Source organism: Anguilla rostrata, chromosome 6, assembly GCF_018555375.3.
Source record: "Anguilla rostrata isolate EN2019 chromosome 6, ASM1855537v3, whole genome shotgun sequence".
NCBI lineage: Eukaryota > Metazoa > Chordata > Actinopteri > Anguilliformes > Anguillidae > Anguilla > Anguilla rostrata.
In genome coordinates this window covers 30049016-30069162 of record NC_057938.1, presented here as the reverse complement: position 1 = coordinate 30069162, position 20147 = coordinate 30049016, and the positions used below count along the sequence as shown (strand labels likewise).

Sequence of the window (20147 nt, the reverse complement as noted above, 5' to 3'; positions counted from 1 at the left end):
ATTAAGTGGTGCTGTGCTGTTAGCCTTTACTGATCGCCGTACAAGGTTAATGTGAAGTAGCTAGCACAATCGGACAGCACTAACCCATAAAAATGTACTTTGAATGATACTTGCTCAATCTTCAAGATGGCGCCGCGGATGGCTGCCTCGGTGTGTTGGTGCGCATCGTTTTGCCTTGTTTTGTTTGTAAATTCAGTGTTTTGCGATAGCATCCGGAACTCTTTCACCAGAGGAGAGCTCATGAATATCAGGGAAACAACTCCTGTGGATTTATTTCCCAACTTTCTCATCCCATCTGTGGAATTACTGGTCATTTTGGTCAAAGGTACGCTCACCCTTGTTCACGCAGTGAAACCGGTGCGCTCGTGCGTCTCCGCAGATGCAGTCTACGCACTCCGTTACCGGGAATATTTCTAACGTGCGATCGCTGTGCAATAAACTGGACGAACTTCAGCTTCTGGTGGAGAAAAACAGAGACTTTTCTTCATCTTCCGTTTTGTGCTTCACGGAAACTTGGCTGTGTGGATCGATACCGGACTCTGCACTGCAGCTGGCAGGCTTTCAGCTATTCAGAGCGGATCGACACTGAGCGCTCCGGCAAATGAAAGGTGGAGGTATTTGTTTTTATACTAACAGTGGCTGGTGTATAGATGTTACAGTGATTATGCAGCACTGTTCTCCTGTTCTGGAAACTTTTTTCATTAACTGTAAACCCTTCTACTCCCCCGCGAGTTCGCTTCATTCATTCTGGTCGGTGTTTACATTCCACCGCAAGCCCTCGTGCAGGAGGCACAGCGTATGCTCGCCGACCAGATACTGTGTGTGGAGCGGACAAACCCGGACTCTTTCGTTATTGTCCTCGGTGACTTTAACAAAGAGAATCTCAGCCACGAACAGCCTAAATACCGCCAGCTGATTAAATGCCCGACCAGAGAGGAGAACACTTTAAGCCGCGTTTCCACCGCAGGAACTATACCCCGGAACTAGGAACCTTTTGAGGAACTCGCAGGAACTAGGGTCTAAATTTAGTTCCGGGGGCTTTATTTTACCCCCAAAAACGTTCCTTCTCGGGGGGTAGTACTTTCCGAAAGTACAGGAACCTTTTGGGTGGAGCTTGCAGCGCTGAACATTTCTGATTGGTCGAGTACTCGCAGCATTTTTTTGTGTTTATTTTCAGCCGCCATGTTTACAAATATGCAGCCGCAAACCGATTTATTTTCATAATAACTTCAAATCAAACTTGTATGTTATGCGGCGCAGTAGCCTAGTTTTGGTTATAGCCTGCCAACGTCTTGGAATTATAACGTGTGCTCTTCTGTTCTTTTCTTGCTTTAGTATTCGTTTTATAAAATGCTAAGCATTCGTGCTGGGACAGCATATTAGCCTACGTACCAAAACATTCAAACGGATTAATTCGGTTGCTGAATATTTTCTTCCGGATTTTCTTTGTTAGCCCGTTGTAATTGACTCAAAACGTTTGATACAGTTATGTGAGGTATGCGGTAGTTCTGCGTAATTCACATTGGTGATATAGTAAAAGCAAACTGGAAATCACCTTCCGCACTTTTTGTCAGGGTAAAATAACAGGTTAATTCTAGTAATCATCCCTTTAGCTTTTTCAGACTGCCGTAATTTTACTCTGCCATTCTTCAATTCCACGAAAAGACCAGGAAGACTATGGACTAATTTATGGTGCATGGTTCGCATCTGGAGGGCACTCTTCGCTGCTCGGCTAGCAGTAACTTCAAAGGAAAGCAAACGGTGGCTGTACCACTACTAATTTAAATTTTCACGCAAGTCCGAGTTTTCGTTCTATTCTTGTCATTTTGCGATTAGCCTATATTGAATTGACGATGAGAAAGTAATCAAACAGCAAATTGTTTACAACGTGTGCATGTTTTCTGCTGTTGTTGCGTTATATTGGAAATGTGAATGCATTCTGTCGCTTCGGATGTCAAGACATGAAAGCGAATGTTCGCATAAAAACATAATGAATGTGTTTGAGAGGATATATAAAACAGTTACAATCTGACTATTGGCCTGTTATATCCTATTTGTTGCATAACAATGGTCCAAGTTCAACTACCAACAACAGTTTTTCTTGACAACGGTAAAATATGCCCAAACGGCTGCAGAAGAATATTTCAATTCCAGGTGATTAAATCGATAAAAATCAATAAATACAAAAGTAACCATATATAATTATTGTTGGTAACCCGTTGTATATAAGTGGAATAAACCCCTCCGGGCTGTCCCAGTTATTAGAAAATAATGTAGGCTACTTCGGTGGTAGTATGGGGTTACAGAAGAAATCATAGGACAGATGGACCGACGACAACGTCGCTTTTTCATACGTCAGTGGGCTAATTTGCCTAATCTTCCCGGGACTTTAGACCGCGGTGGAAACGCAGACAACCATGGGCTGAAGGAACCTTTTAGTTCCTTGAAAAGTAGTTCCTGGGACTAAAAGTTCCGGGTGCTTTTGGTGGAAACGCGGCTTTAGATCACTGTTACACTACAATCAACCGTGCCTATCACGCCGTCCCCCGCGCTGCACTGGGACACTCTGACCACGTCATAGTCCACCTGATTCCTGCATACAGGCAGAAATTTAAACTCTGCAAACCTGTTGTGAGGACATCTAAGAAGTGGAACAGTGAAGCTATGGAGGATCTTCGCACGTGCTTGGACTGTACTGACTGGGATGTTTTCAGGACTGCTACCAACAGTCTGGATGAGTACACAGAGGCTGTGACATTATACATCAGCTTCTGTGAGGACAGCTGTGTACCATCACGCACCAGGGTTAGTTACAACAATGACAAACCCTGGTTTACAGCTAAACTCAGACAGCTAAGGCTGGCAAAGGAGGAAGCATTTAGGAGTGGGGCCAAGGACCAGTTTAAAGAGTCTAAATACAGGTTTAGCAAGGCGGTGAGAGATGCTAAACGACTGTACTCTGAGAAACTCCAACAGCAGTTCTCAGAAAACAACTCAGCCTCTGTCTGGAAGGGCCTCAGACAGATTACCAACTACAAACCGAAAGCCCCCCACTCCACTAATGACTTGCGCCTGGCCAACGACCTGAACGAGTTCTACTGTTGATTTGAAGGACAATGGGACAGTCCTGACACCATCCCCCGTGACCCCATTTACCAGCTCCAGACCACCCGCTCCTCCTCCCCCATCTCAGCAGGGGCCCGGGCCTCTCTACAATCACCCACCTCAGAGGCCCCCTCGCCCTCCCCTATCACAATGACGACTCTCTCCCTCCTGGAGAGGGACGTTAATAGACTATTCAAGAGACAGAACCCCCGCAAAGCAGCTGGGCCAGGTGGATCACCGACTTCCTGTCTGACAGGAAGCAGCACGTGAAGCTGGGGAAACACGTCTCCGACTCCCGGACCATCAGCTCCCCTCAAGGCTGCGTCCTTTCCCCTCTACTCTTCTCCCTGTATACAAACAGCTGCACCTCCAGTCATCAGTCAGTCAAGCTCCTGAAGTTTGCAGACGACACCACTCTCATTGGACTCATCTCTGGTGGGGATGAGTCCGCTAAGAAGAGATTGAACATCTGGTGTCCTGGTGCAGCCAAAACAACCTGGAGCTCAACGCCCTAAAGACAGTGGAGATGGTTGTGGACTTCAGAAGGAACGCAGCCCCACCCGCCCCCATCACCCTGTGTGACTCCCCAGTCAACACTGGAGTCCTTCCGCTTCCTGGGCACCATCATCACCCAGGACCTCAAGTGGGAGCTGAACATCAGTCAGATTTATTTACGGGGCGTGGAAAGGGGAGTGGTTACTGTACTTGTGACGCACTAAGTCGATAACATTCTCAACCGGTTGAAAATAGGACGTTAAATTTAAAACGCATATTTCTCCAAAAATAAAGAACGGAGATATTTAATACTTTACTCATCGTGTTTCTTCAATGCCTCTTGTGCAAATAGCACAGAAAACCGAGAAAGTGTGAAAACCACCATGTTACTCCTTTAAAGTGACCATATATAGTCATTGTTGGTGGAATAACGTGGTAAACCTAGTGGTAAAAGTTGGTATTACCGGTCCGGTCCAGAATTTGGCTTAATATCAAACTGGTTTGAAACTTTGTACATCGGCCCAACCCTAATTCCCACTTGAAAATGATGCAAAAGTGAGTTTCTTGAGTCAAAACAGTTGATTTGTAGTGGAATACATGATTATGTTGTGATTTACAGCAATGCATAATTTAGACATTTTGGATAGTTTTGGAGACACTGGGTACACTGCTTAGCCTATTTTTTGCTTCATAGATCTTTGCATATCTGCATATCACCCTTAGATTTTGCGCACTTGTGGTCTTTTTGTGGTCAACAAGTTTTTTCATTTTTGCCAAGGTAATTGCATTTGTGGATAGGGCTGGGCCGGTTATTTCATAATCGTGCGATTGACGGTCATCGACACACGCAAAAAATCAGTCATAATCGCCATTTGTTAATGTTTTTCTGAAATGTATACCTTTTCAGAATGTTGTTGCAAAAATAATCTACCTTTCCTATAAATATACATTTACAATTTACAATACATTACAACATACAATTTAATGTATGCTTAAACACCACACGATCCCTCTAAAACAAAGCCGACAATACTTCTCCCTGCAACAAACTTTAAATTGTGGGCTGTCTCTGAGGTGCGCTGCCTTTGAAGTTTACCATGCTCCTACGCTATCTGGGAGGGGGTTGGGCAACATTGCAAAAGAAGCAATTGCAAAGAATTGTTTTTAATCTCCTTTTGCAGTAGATTATGTATTATTATTATTATTATTATAATTATATTATATTATTAATAATAATAATAATAATAATAATAATAATAATAACAATCATAACAATAATACTAATATATTAGTATTACTGTTGTAATTACATTAATATAGGCAAATAACATTGCTTAATATAGTATTATCAATAAAGATTTCACGTGGTTTGACTAAACTGAAGTTCCTAACATTATTGATAGTTGCAGCAACTTACTGCGCTCTGATTGATGGAATGAAATAATCTCATCCAGTGAATGCACGTGACCTGTCACTCACAATTTCGCTGACAAGAACGGAGACTTGAGGTAAAATCAAGATGGAGCTTGTTGGCAAAACCAACGTTACGTCGCCAATTTGGACCCATTTTGGATTTAAACCGAATGAAGACGGAGAACCAGATGATTCAAATAAACCAATTTGCCGAATTTGCAATGCAACAATACCTGTAAAACAATCTGGCACAACAAATCTGAGAAATCACCTCAGAACGCACCACCCAAGCGAATCTGCTCAACTTGGACTTACATCAGAAGCTGCTACACCATCCACATCTGGCCAGGGGCAGCTGAGGGTGGCCCAAGCATTTTGCCCGAGGGGTGAAATATAAGGGGGACAGTGACAAATGGAAAGCTCTGACCGACAGCGGTCACCAAATTAATTCAATCGTCGCAGTCGGAAAGACAGGCAATGGCGGTCTGTTTTATTTTGTTTTAACATAGCCTAATTTGTTTAGCACTGTAAAAATAAACATTTTTATTTGATTTATTCCAAAATGTTTGGAAATGTTAAATCTTTGTTCTGTTTAAAGAAGTAAGTGTTAATAAAGGGTTCATTCTATTCTACTTATGCTGCCTTTTTGTAACCAAAAAGACTGCCGGTTTGACCAAAATAAATTCATTTGATTTAATTTGACTGTCGCTAATTAAAAGCACATTTTCATCTCTCTTAACAGGCAATGTTGTTCAGTTTTATTTCGTTTCATTTATTAACACTGTCACTACTTAAATATGCCATAGGCCTATTGTTTTATTTCCTACTTAATATCTAAGAATGTTTAGGCAATTTAATTTGTTTAAACAAATGTTTAGCACTGTAAAAATAAATATTTTATTTGTTTCAAATAGTTTGGAAATGTTCAATATTCGTTGTTTATAGAAATAAGTGTTAATAAAGTTATGTTGTTAATTATATTCAACTTATGCTGCCTTTTAGTGTAGGGCTGCCACTAACGACTATTTTTCTATCGACTAATCTATCGACTATTTTACCGATTAGTCGATTAATGTAAACGATTAATTTTCCTCCAAAAAAATCTAATTGACCATTTCAAGTTAATTTTATTTTGACAACAAACTGTAGCCTATATGCCATTGTATAATGCAGCACAAACCTAAATGTAAACAATGGTTTACATATTAAAGTGCAAAAATGTAGGTTTAAACTGGCAACTCCAACATGATAAAAGAAAGAGGGCTTATTATTTAAGTCAGTAGTGCAACTCCAAAATAAATACAAGTTTCTATTAAACCCCTTATCAAAGTAAAAAAAGTTAGCTCTGCATATTGTTTAGAGTGTAAGAGACAGTGGTGTCCAGCTCAAAGTCCAACTCAAATATTGGAATCAAACATCTGTTAGAAATGTGTGTTTTAATGTAAAAATGTCAGCATGTCCACATGTTCTGGACTTAGGCTAGCTCTTTTCTTGGAAACTTTGCATTACTAACTAACGCTTAGATTACAGTGTGAAATATCCACATTATATAATACCACTAACCTATTTAAAGACACTCAATTTCAAAAATAACCAATATAACCGAAATATTTTTAGCAGCAATACTTACATAGCAATTATAATTTTATCTGTGTTCAGTAGACAGTAAATCAATGACAGTTCTATCCGCTTCTGTTTTGCTCCAGAAAACGATGTCAGATAGGTCTATCAGCAAACATATGGCTTAGCTATGCCCAGAAGTCTTCAATAATAATAGTATTTTCCAAGACATTACGAAAAACCGTTGACAACGTTTGGTTAGGTGCAGCATCTTTTAGGCTACTGCTACCACAGAGTGAATGCGTAAGTGAATGTGATAAGAAAAAATTCGGTTACGCTGACCTAAAAAACACTATTCCAAAAGCAATGTTATACATTGTTAGAAAGCTTATACTTTCACCTACTGAATAAATGAATTGTCAATAAAGCCAGACTGTAGGTGACAACGCCGTAAACCACACTTGTAGCACAAACGGATTGTCCAAGACAATATATGACCACTCAGTCTCAAAAGGGACATCTCTACGCGTAAAACCAATGGTATTGTTGTATGTTTATTCAATATTTAGTCCCAGATGTTGACTGTAGAATGACATGGTAGATATAATTTTTTAAAACTTTGTCTCGTTTATTTCGTTATTCGGTGAGCAGCGTTTTCACTGCTGTATTAGCATATCTTACGGTCTTTGGAAACTTTTACACTGAACCTCTTTCGCAACCGAGTCGGCCTCTGCTGCAGCTGCCATGATTTTTTAAAAAACTGTAGCGTTGACTGGAGCCGACAATAACTGGAGCCAAAAACGACTGACATCATGCACGCAGCAATTACGTAGTGATATTGAAGAAAAGCATTTGTTATAATGAAGTGAAGTGTTTGAGAAATCAAAAAGGTAAATTCATAAAAATTTTTAAAAAACAATGCGTCGGTTTGAAATATTGTTGTCGACGCATTTTCAGCATCGACGTCATCGATTACGTCGACTAATCGCAGCAGCCCTATTTTAGTGTGAAGGAACCCCCCCTTCCCCTAAGACGAGAAGATTATGCCGACCAATACGATTACCTGGGTGACGATAATCGGCAGCAAAAATTCCATGACCGTCATAACTCTATTTGTGGCACTTTATTTCTTCCTAAATTATGAATATAAACTAAGTAGTATTATAAATGGTACAAATGTCTTGCTTCATTTAAGCCATTTTTCAAGTCTCTGTGATGCTCACACCTGGAGTTATAAAGCTTTAAATTAGGTATTTCCTGAATGGCCAAGGATTAGGCAGATTTGGCATTTGCGCGAGGGGGTTTACTAAGTAGGTGTTTATAGCTTTATTTTCTTATGCAATATTGGCTCCAGTTTGGGAGCTAAAATTTAGGGAGACTACTGATGAGGCTGATAAGGCTCGTCGCATGTCTGACAAATGAGAGTACATAAAATGCTTCTCGAGGTGATTTTTGTTTGGTTTCTCATGGTGCCAACCTGTTGTAGTTTGAATTGGGAGTAGAAGGCTGGAAATTCCGACTTTCCAAGTTGTCTGGAACACTGTATTAGAAGAGAGCTGCCTCCGAAGGTAGCTTCCTAATGGAAGAGGAACTGCAAAAGGCAACAAATTTGGGACATACGTAAGAAGCAGGGTGACCTTCACAGAAAAGTAGCCTGATTACTATCAAGTTAGCTGGCTGGTTTATGGAAAGCTCACAGAGACTTGGTGTATTAAATAATTTAAATGTACTTTTTAGATATAACTATAACAAATTATCAAGTTCACTGCATGTTCACACTTTAAGAGAGATACTCTGTTACCACCGCAACTGCACTTTGGTGTTTTCAGCCACCATTATTTTAACGGAACTAAGAAGCCTGGCATATTCGCAAAGACCTATGGGATATCCTCCCTGACAATGGATGCCTTGATGCTGCCTTCAGAATCATCCAAATTAAGGCACTTTAGCAGGAATCTTTTTTCTAACTTCCGAATGAGCTGTGCAAAGGCAGAATTTTTGCCATTTGAGTTCTCCTTCATCTTGTTTCAAGATCCACCTATGGGGAATGACATCCGGTCATGATTCCTCAGAAGCATCCAATTGCACCAAGTCTGGCTCTGACAGACAGTAGCACGTCCAATGCTACAGGAGGCACCGCCCTCCTGTAAGAGCGTATAGGACGCTGCAGCGCTACTACTCATCGGTTGATATTCGCTTCCCGCGATCATCCAAACTGAGCTCACAGCCTCGACCTTGCATCTCACAAGAACCTTATCACTTAACTGTCCACAGGAGGACATATCCTCTGACGTGAAAGGTTCAAGAGTTCGGTCAGTGCTATAAAGCTTGCCGCCCTCTCTTGCTAGCTCCCTTCTGTATCGGGCAGCCCAAGCCTTCGATACACCTCCCTGCTCGCGCTAACGCCGAACAGGACTGCTAGCTAACCACGCTAGCCTGTTGGTGCTTAAAGCCAGCTGCCCACGCTGCCTTTATTTGCTTAGCCAGCCTGCTAGCTCCCTGCTACATGGCTCTTTCTATGCTCGTCTCTCTCAAATTCTCCGAAGAGCTAAACTCCCGAGCCTGCCCGGCCGCCAAAGATACCCATCGTCTCTGTGTCATGTGCTTGGGTTTTCAACATGCCCAGGACGCCCTTGACGCTCCGGAGAGTTGCAGCCACTGCCTGGCTTTGCCTAGGAGGCTGCGACGGCGGAGACTGAAATTCGCTGCTACCCATGGCAACGACCTCGGTCAGGAGGACTCCGATAAAGAGGACGACAGCACTACGGCCCCTCAACCCCCGCAAGGCCATCCGATCCTGAACTGCGCTGACCAGTCCGACCCAGACATGTTGGGTCTTCCCCTGTCCCTCAACAGTACTCCTATACTGGAGGGAGAGGCGCTTGAGTCGGAGCACGACAATGCGCCAGTTGCGTGTAATCACTCGGGCAAGGAGGACGCTATTCCTTACACCCAGTTAGCACCAGCTATGGGGACGGCTAATGCCCCAACCCCATGCTTTGCTTTTGGAGGTGTGCGAGCGGGCCGTCGCCAGTCTCCACAGCCTCCATTCACCAGGCTTCCTACAGGTCCTCAGCCCTCGCTATTCGAGCTCTCGATGTCTCCTCTCTACTCTCGGTTTACCAAGCCGAGCTAATTGAGGAGATGGGGAAACAGCTCGAGAAGGGGAGTCCTTCCCCCATACTGTGGCAAGAGATTGTCACTATTAACGACCTGGTTCTGCGCAGTGCTCGCCAGTGTGTCCAGGCCTGTGGTCGTGGCCCTGGCCGTAGCTGGTGAGCGGGACCTGTAGCTTAATCTCTCTGGTCTGCCCGACAGTAAGAAGAGGCGCATCGCAGGTGCCCGAGTTGAGCCAGGTTAGCCTCTTTTTGGCCCTGTTCTGACTCATGCAGCAGCGGTGTGATGATAAAAAGAAAGAGGATGATGATGACTCTGCCTCCCCACGTGCCCCCCACAGCCTCCAGCTGTGAACCGCTGTGCCCAACCGGACCAGGGAAGAGCCAAGCCCCAGGGAAAAATCCTAGGCCAGCAGGGTAACCCCGCTCCCAGGCCTTGGGATAACATGACCTTTGCTGCAGCCGCAGCAAAGAGACCATCACCCACCCCCGCTCACCCCAAGTGAAAGACCGGCTTCCCCGCTAGGGGGCTAAGTCCACGTTCTGGGGCGACCAGCCCCGTGGACACTCAGTCCTTCCTCTCAATGCCCCGAGAGGGAGACTCTGTTCTAGCCACACAGGTAGTGTTACCCACATTCAGTGTGCAGAACAACACCAGGCCATTTCTAATAAAAGCTTCCGCCCTGAAAGGCCAAAAAAAAAAACCGTGTGAAAAGATTCTCTTTAAATCACACGAGGCCTCCCCTGGTTTTGCCACTAGGTGGTGCGCCGACACCATTATTCGATTTGGTCTCACCCGGCCAAATTCCCCCGTGGTCCCCCACACCGGCAGGGGCACTCGCGAGCCACATCGTAGCTTGGCAGGGTGCGTCAGCCCCAGAATAGCCAAAGGCTACAGACTCCTGTTCAGAGTGAAACCACCGCGTTACAACGGAGTCATGTACTCTCAAACCAAAGAGAGTACCACCCATGTTTTAGAGGAGGAACTCTCTTCTCTCTTACACAAAGGGGCGATCTGTGTGATTCCGCGAGATCAAGCCAAACACAGCTTTTATTCTCGCTTTTCCTGGTTCCAAAGAAGGACGGCTCCCTATGTCCGATCTTGGATCTCAGATCTCAACTTCAAAACGTTAACGTACAGCACTCAATACGTCAGAACGATTAGTTCACATCAATCGATCTGAAAGATTCTTTTTTCCATGTAGGCATCTGTCCCCCTCACACAAAATTTATCCAATTCGCCCACCGTGGTGTTTGCTGTGAATACACAGTTCTACCGTTCGGCCTCTCCCTAAGCCCACGGGTGTTCTGTCTTTGTGTAGAGGCGGGTCTGGCTCCGTTGAGACTAACGAGAGTCAGAATTCTGACTTATCATCGCCAGTTCGAAAGTCAGAGTTGTGCAGGATACACAGCTAGTTCTGACACACCTGTCGTCTCTTGGTTTTAGAGTGAACCTCCCCAAGAGCAATCTCTCTCCATTCCAGAATGTAACGTTCTTGGGACTGGACCTAAACTCTGTGTCGATGCGAGCTGGGATATCAGCAGACTGCATCTTATCACTCAGAGTCTTTCTTTCTCAGTTCAAACCGGGCTCGAGAGTACAGTATCGCACATGCCTCAGGCTGCAAAGGCTGATGGCTTCCGCCTCTCAGGTCCCTCCACTGGGGCTATTAAGAATTAGGGGCTTTATGAGGTGGATTTCATCCCTCCACCTCAGCCCCGTTGCCGATCGCTGCCTCTCGGTGACAAGCGAGTGATACCAAACTCTGCGTCACTGGGGAAGCACTTTTATACTCAGGGAACCCCTCTCGGGATCGTTCTCATGAGGAAAGTCGTGACAACAGACGCGTCCCTCTCTGGGTGGGGTGCCACTCACTATCCCCACTATGACAAGGACTAAGGCTTTCAGAAAGTGCAACCAGCTCTTTGTCGCCTGGGGCCCACCCTGCAAAGGGAAAGCCAATCTCTAAGCAGCGGCTGTCTCATTGGCTCGTGGAGGCTATTGCTATGGCATATGACTCAAAGGGGATATGACCCCACTCAGGCCTGAGGGCTCATTCTACGAGAGGCATAGCTGCATTGTGGGCCCTATTTCGTGGGGTCTCCTTGCAGGAGATTTGTTCAGCTGCAGGCTGGGCTTCTCCACATACCTTTGCTAGGTGCTACCGCCTGGACATTACCAGGACTCCGGTAGCCCACGCAGTTCTGGGGGTGAGCTCTGTGTGAAGCTCACGCATCTCCCCTCGCCTGTTTTGTGTTTAGTACTTCCTTACATGGGATGTGCCGGACACGCCCTCCCCTCAAGGGGCGAGGCTGCCCTTGCTGGCCTAACAGTTTCTCAGCTGTGAGCATAGGGAAATCTGGGAGTTGTCCATATCTCCCCATAGGTGGATCTCGAAACGAGATGATGAAAGAGAGCTTTAAGCTACTATCATAACCCCAGTTCTCTGAAACATTGAGTGGAGAGATCCACCAAGACTGCCCTGCTTGCCGTGCACGAGAAGCGAATATGTTCACCGATGAGTAGTAGCGCTGGAGCATCCTATATGCTCTTACAGGAGGGCGGTGCCTCCTGTAGCATTGGACGCGCTACTGTCTGTCAGAGCAAGACTTGGTACAATTGGATGCTCCTGAGGAGTCACGAATGGATGTCATTCCCCATAGGTGGATCTCTCCACTCGATGTTTCAGAGAACCGGGGTTACGAGAGTAACCTAAAGTTTTCCGTTTTTCACCCTATGGTGTCCTATTGGCGGAAATGGCATCACATCTATTCTGATTGGCCCCAAAAAAAACGGTCAGATGTGGAGGGCATGTTTTGAGGGTAATCTTTCCATAGCAAGTGAATGGGACAGTGAAATTCATTTTCAGTGGCAATTTTTGCATCTTTATTGGCAAATAATTAGCTATAATTTGTATCATTAAGATTTAGTATAGCTTTCATTTGCACATTTAGTAGAATAATATGGTATGCATTTTGTATGGGTGTTGTAAAAACTGTAGGACTTAAGTAGTGATTTCAGAATGGTCTTATAATAATAATAATAATCCTGAAAAAGTTGAGTTGCAGAAAACAGTTATCCAAATAACTATGACCCCATGGGCGAGGGAAATCAGAATGTGAGTGTGTCAGTCCCCAGGAACTTCTCCAGCAGGACTCCTTATATTGGTGAACTTCTCCGGAGAAGATTCTTTCATAGGCCTCCTGCAACTGTGAACTATTCTGAAATAAAAACAGATCATAATTATAATCTGATTTATAATTAAGTGATTTATAATCACTGTTAACATAACTGGTAGCAATTTGTAGGACAAAATGAAAGTGTCACGAGGCAGTATCTCAGACAGATGGTCTTTATCTGTAGTGGGAAGCTTGATGCAATTACCTAAAAAGGGGTAACCAAATTATTTCACTCATCAGACAAGACTGAGGTGTATCAATAGGCTCCTAATTAGGTTGTTGTACTCGTCTAATTTCTTTAACCTCTTAGCACAAAGCCCCTAGTGGTCGGCATGCCAGCATGCCGAGATTACAGAACTCAGACATTCAGTGCTAATGCAACCAAAGTATGAGTTAAAAGAAACGCGTTGTTTTAGTTTCATTAGTAGACGATACACGACAACTGTGCTGAATACGGAGTTTTGCAGCGCCACTATTGTCGCTCTGGTCGTTCATTTAACACGCACTCCATCTCCAACTACACCCCTCACCCATGACATAATGGACAGTATTGTCTATCTGGGCATTCATAAAAATATTCTTTCACCACTAAAAAATCTCATAGCAACAAGATAAACCCAACAATAGCCCTAAGATATGCTAATACAGCAGTGAAAACGCTGCTCACTGAATAACAAAATTAACGAGACAAAGTTTTAAAAAATGATACCATGTCACTCTACAGTCAATATCTGGGACTAAACATTGAATAAATATACAACCTTACCATTGGTTTTACACGTAGAGATGTCCCTTTTGAGACTGTGAGTAGTCATATGTTGTCTTGGACAATCCATTTGTGAAATATACTCGCATTTCTGACGCCTGGGTGCCTTCCAAAATAGCTGTGTGTAATACCACATGTGTTGTTTACCGCGTTGTCACCCTTTTTAGTACAGTCTGGCTTGACTGACAGTTCATTTATTCAGTAAGTGAGAGTATAAGCTTCCTAACGATGTATAACATGTCTAATTTTGCTTTTGGAATAGCATTTTATAGGTCAGCGTAACCAAAAATTTTCTTATCACATTCACTCCGTGGTTGCAGTAAAATACGCTGCACCTAACGAAACCTTGTCAACGATTTTTCATAATTTCTTGGAAAATAATATTATTATTGAGGACTTCTGGGCATAGCTAAGCTATATGTTTGCTGATAGACCTAGCTGACATCGTTTTCTGGTGTAAGACAGAAACGCATAGAACTGTATCATTGATTTACTGTCTCTGTCTCTGTCTACTGAAAACAGATAACATTTCATCATTGCTATGCAAGTATTACTGCTCAGAATATTTTGGTTATATATGTTATTTTAGAAATTGAGTGTCTTTAAATAGGTTAGTGGTATTTTATAATGAGGATATTTCACACTGTAATGTAAGCGTTCGTTAGTAGTTTTTGTGACACATGCAACAGCGATGACGAGAGTGTTGGAACATTGCCAAAACGTGGTGGACGGTTGAAAATTGTTCTCATGTGATCCCATCCCCATACAAGAAAACATACAAGAGTACAGAGTATAGAAATAAATACAAGAGTTAATTATTACACATTTAGGTACTGTATAGCATTGTGTTACAATATTTTTGCATTATTTTTAAATCTGATATCAATGTTTCATCTTAAACCTTCATAAGGGGCTCGTTTATATGTTTTACAATGGACAAAAAGCATTAGGCCTATATTCCTTTTTGGAGAGGTTTCTGGACCCCTAGCTATTTCAGACCACTGTACTGATGGAAAGCTTGTAATTCCCACTTGAAAATGATGCAACAGTGAGTTTTTTGAGTAGTGATTTGTAGTGAAATATGTGAATATGTTGTGATTTACAGTAATGCATAATTTAGACATTTTGGGTAGATTTGGAGACGCTGGGTACACTGCTTAGTTTTTGCTTCATAGATCTTTAGTAGCTCTACATATCCACCCTTAGATTTTATGAACTTGTGGTCAAGACATTTTTGATCCAGGACATGTATACTTTAACCTGCTGTCTATATGCAATCTCTCAGTATTACATTGTGAACTAAAAAAAAGTGCAAATTCATTTTAGATTTTTTGCCTAAACAATTGCATTTGTGGCACTTTATTTCTTCCAAAATGATGAATATAAAGTAATCTAAGCTAGTATTGTAAATGGTACAAATGTCCTGCTTCATTTAAAGCCATTTTTCAAGTCTCTGTGATGTTAACAACCAGATTTATAAAGCTTTAAATTGGGTACCCCCTAAATGGGCAAGGATTAGCCAGATTTGGCATGTGCGCTAAGGGGTTCATTAAAATGATGCAGGTCTGGTTCTTTATCACTTGCTTTCTTTGAATTCATTATCTACAAAACGGTTAGTTTTTGTATTTGTGTGTCCTAACCAATTAGGAGCGTATCAGTTCACCTCCGTCTAATTTATTCGTGTAAAAATTTTTTTTCCGTCTTTATTAAATGTTTTCAGTTTGGTACAATAAGCACAATGAGGACATGGGACTTTTAGTCTTCATGGCATGCATTGCTATTTTTGACGTAATGTGGCTTAATAGCGTAAATCCATCTAAACATGAAAGGCAATTATGGCAGCTTGTTAAAATTTTTGGATTACAATTGTGGTTGGAACAACAACAACAGCATACACAGGGGTCCCCCAGGACTGAGGGAACCATTGGTGTAGATTGAGGAAGCCTGTGAGCTCCCAAGATTGATTGTTAAATCTTCCACTAAATCAACATAATTCCAAATGACTGAGATTTGAGAGCTAACACATTGAGGACCAATTTCACATTCATAACCTCACATTTTGATGAGAACCACTGGTGCTGAATGATTTAGGTGGAGTTTTAAAGCAAAAGTAGATACAATTGTAATAATACTGAACAAATGCTGTAGTGTTCCAGTGGAAGCTATTGCATAAAGAAACAGGCCTAACTTTCACAAATGTAGCAAAGCATTGCATTGATTTTGGATAAGGTGTGCTTAGTCTCTGTGAAACATCGGTAATAAGTCCAGTGTTTATAACTTTATTTTGGCGTGCAAATTTTTACGAATTTGTTTTATGATGAAAAATTTAACTACAATTCATTTTAAGTAGTTCAGTTTTGTCTTGAATAATTAAAACTGCTGTAATATGTTGTTTTCTGTTCCCTAGAATGATCCCAAGTATAAAGAGAGGTCTAACACTAGGAACTCCATTCTGGACCAGTATGGCAAGGTTCTACCCAGAGTGCAGCGAAAACTCGCTACAGAGCGAGTGAAACCATACCATCACCCCTCTACCATACACAAGGAAGGTGCGTCTCCAAGAGCTTTGTTCTTAGAATGTCTATGAACATTAATTTCTGAAATGGGAATGGCACAGATATTGCTACCTAATCAAAACAGATAATTTAAAAAAATAATTCTAATGCATGTAATCACTACAATAAAATTGTAAATAAAATTACTGCAGATTAAGATTTGTAAACTGTGTCCTGTAATGCACCTGTTATATTTCCATAACAAATGAGTAATCTTCATGTGACATTTATCAGGATTCAACCACATGTAGTGTTAACATTGTATATAGGTTACTATAGTGATCTTTTTTTTTTTCCTCTTTGGATTTTGTCCACCGTGAAGACTAAGCTTAGTTCTGCAGTCATTGATTAGAAAAAGGATTTTTTTGTTTTTAATTACTCTGGTAGAATTTGTTTGACAGATGTTTTTGTCTGTAGTTTCTAGACCGCAGCCCTTGTCAACACTGCCCAAGCGGTCAGTGGCAGAAAATGTGCTGACCAGGGCAAGCTTCCTCAGCAATGTTCTCACCAAGATTGGGGAGGTGTGGGAAGGCAAGGATGGCAAGCATCAGTCTTCTCTGCTGAAAAGGTGCACTACGAACAACCTCATAAAAGGAAATACACCATGACGTTTCTAACAGCTGCTGACTTTTCACACACACACACATCAGAAACATAACGAATGCAGATGTTTCCATACAGGTGTGCTGCATGATACAGTGAAGCTATTAACATCCTATCATGCTTTGTAGCATGTATAAAAATGCTGAGCCGGGTGACCTTGATTTTGAATCAAGATGGCAAATGGAAGATCTAAGTGACTTTGAAAGAGGGTTCATTATTGGGGCGAGGATGGCTTGAGCTTCAATCACAAAGACTGCTCAACTGCCTTGTGTTTCAATTGGAGCAGTGACTAAAGTGACATCTGTATTTAGATCTATGGGAGAGACATCAGTAAATAGGTTCAAAAATAGTGGCCGAAAGCGGACATTCAATGATTGTGATGTTTGTGCATTAGTGCGATATGAAAGGAAAAACAGAAGAGCAGCTCTTCTCAGGTGACTGAGAATGTCAATGCAGGATGTGATCAGACTGTGTCAGCAAGAACAGTCCGTCAACAACTACATTGAGAGGGATATTATAGTAGGGTTGCAGTGCATAAATCCCTCATTACAAAGACGAATGCACATTTGAGATTTCAGTGGTGCAAAAACCATAGACACTGGTCTACAGAGATGTGGAAAAAGTAATATGGTCAGATGTGTCATCCTTCACCATATTCTCGATGAGTGGGCATGTGAAGAGAATGGTACAGTCCTGAATGCTTGACCCCTACAGTGAGGGGGTCCAGTGGCTCTGGTATGCTTTGGGGGGCATTTTCCTGGTATGGTTTGGGTCCACTTCTCCCATTAGAGGGAAGCGTCCCTACAAATCAGTACAGAGTTATTCTGAGAGATCACTTTTATCCTATGATGAAACATTTCTGTCCTGATGGGTGTGGTCTCGTCCAAAATGAAAATGCTCCCATCCACAGGGCACGAAGAGTCACTGAATGGTTTGATGAGTATGCAAATGATGTGTATCACATGCTATAGTCTTTGCAGTCATTAGATCTCAACCCAATTACATACACCTAGGCTAAAGATAATTCAAACTCAGTTTTTCACAACTCCGCACATTTTATGTTACTATACGTTTGTTTTGGCAAGTCAATTAGGGCATCTACTTTGTTCACATCAGCAGTAATTTTAAAACAATCGATTACAGACCGATTTATTTCAGCTTTAATTCACTATATCAGAATTCCAGTGGGTCAAAATTTTACATACAACAAGTTGACTCTCTTTAAACTGTCTGGAATATTCCAGAAATTGATGTAATGACTTTTAGAAGCGTCTGATTGGCCAATTGTTATAATTAGGAGTTAATTGACACCTGTGGCTGTATTTAAGGGCCTACCTTTAGAGCTACTGTCTTTTTGCCTTTGATACCATGGGAAAATCCAAGCAACTCACCCAAGACCCCAGAAAAAAAATGTGTGGACCTCCACAAGTCCGGTTCCTCCTTAGGAGCAATTTCCCAATAACTGAAGATACCACAAGCATCTGTACAAACAATTGTATGGAAATATTAAAATCTTGAGACCACACAGACACTGCATAGTTCAGGAAGGATGCACAAATTAACTCCCAGGGTTGAACGAACTTTGGTCCGAAAGGTTCAACTGAACCCCAACACAATAACAAAGGAACTGGTGAAGGAGTTGGAGGCATCAGGTACCAAAGTATCTACAGAATCCCCTACTCCAAGACAGGCATAAAAAAAAAGCCAGATTGAAGTTTGCAGGTGATCACCAGGACGAAGACCTAACCTTTTGGAGGAGTGTTCTCTGGTCCGATGAAACAAAAATGGAACTGTTTGGCCATAATTATCAGCGCTATGAACATCATCTTAACTGTGAAGCATGGGGGTGGCAGCATCATGTTGTGGGGGTGTTTCACTGGAAAAGGAACTGGTGCACTTCAGAAAATAGATGGCATCATGAGGAAGGAGGATTATCTAAAAATACTAAAGCAACACCTCAAGACATCAGCTAGAAAACTTGGTTGCACCTGGGTCTTCCAGCAGGACAATGATCCTAAGCATACCTCTGAAGTTGTAACAAAATGGCTTAAAGACAACAAAGTGAAAGTATTGGAGTGGCCATCACGAAGCCATGACCTGAATCCCATTTGTGGAAAATTTGTGGACTGAACTGAAAAAGCGTGTCCAAGCAAGGAGGCCTCCAAACCTGACTGAGTTACACCAGTTCTGTCAGGTGGAATGGGCAAAAATTCCGACAAAGTATCTGTGAGAAGCTTGTGGAAGGCTACCCCAAGAGTTTAATTCAAGTTAAGCAATTAAAAGGCAATGCCACCAAATACTAAGACAGTGTATAGCCGCGTTTCCACCGCAGGAACTATACCCCGGAACTAGGAACCTTTTGAGGAACTCAGTGCGTTTCCACCGCAGGAACTAGGGTCTAAATTTAGTTCTGGGGGCTTTGTTTTACCCCCCAAAACGTTCCTGCTCGGGGGGTAGTACTTTCCGAAAGTACAGGAACCTTTTGGGTGGAGCTTGCAGCGCTGAACATTTCTGATTGGTCGAGTACTGGTAGCATTTGTGTTGTATTTATCTTCCGCCATTACCCGCCATGTTTGAAAATATGCTGCGGCAAACCAATTTATTTTCATAATAACTTCAAATCAAACTTGTATGTTATGCGGCGCAGTAGCCTACTTTTGGTTATAGCCTGTCAACGTCTTGGAATTATAACGTGTGCTCTTCTGTTCTTTTCTTGCTTTAGTATTCGTTTTATAAAATGCTAAGCATTCGTGCTGGGACAGCATATTACGCAGGCTACCAAAACATTCAAACGGATTAATTCGGTTGCTGAATATTTTCTTCCGGATTTTCTTTGTTAGCCCGTTGTAATTGACTCAAAACGTTTGATACAGTTATGTGAGGTATGCGGTAGTTCTGCATAATTAACATTGGTGATACAGTACAAGCAAACTGGAAATCACCTTCCGCACTTTTTATCCGGGTAAAATAACAGGTTAATTCTAGTAATCTTCCCTTTAGCTTTTTCAGACTGCCGTAATTTTACTCAATTTTACTGCCATTTTTCAATTCCACGAAAAGACCAGGAAGACTATGGACTCATTTATGGTGCATGGTTCGCATCTGGAGGGCACACTTCGCTGCTCGGCTAGCAGTAACTTCGAAGGAAAGCAAACGGTGGCTGTACCACTACTAATTTACATTTTCACGCAAGTCCGAGTTTTCGTTCTATTCTTGTCATTTTGCGATTAGCCTATATGGAATTGACGACGAGAAAGTAATAAAACAGCAAATTGTTTACAACATGTGCATGTTTTCTGCTGTTAATGAATGTGTTTGAGAGGATATATGAAAATCAATAAATACAAAAGTAAC

General features: G+C 42.3%; 1 protein-coding gene across 3 annotated transcripts in view; it reads left to right on the top strand.

Moving 5' to 3' along the window:
* Positions 1-20147, top strand: part of ahctf1 (AT hook containing transcription factor 1) — a 224363-nt gene that overhangs the window by 130838 nt on the left and 73378 nt on the right. For all 3 annotated transcript variants that reach the window (XM_064341031.1, XM_064341029.1, XM_064341030.1), the window contains exons 24-25: positions 16043-16184; positions 16608-16758. In XM_064341031.1, the coding sequence (XP_064197101.1) occupies positions 16043-16184; positions 16608-16758 (293 nt within the window). The remainder of the gene's footprint in view (positions 1-16042; positions 16185-16607; positions 16759-20147) is intronic.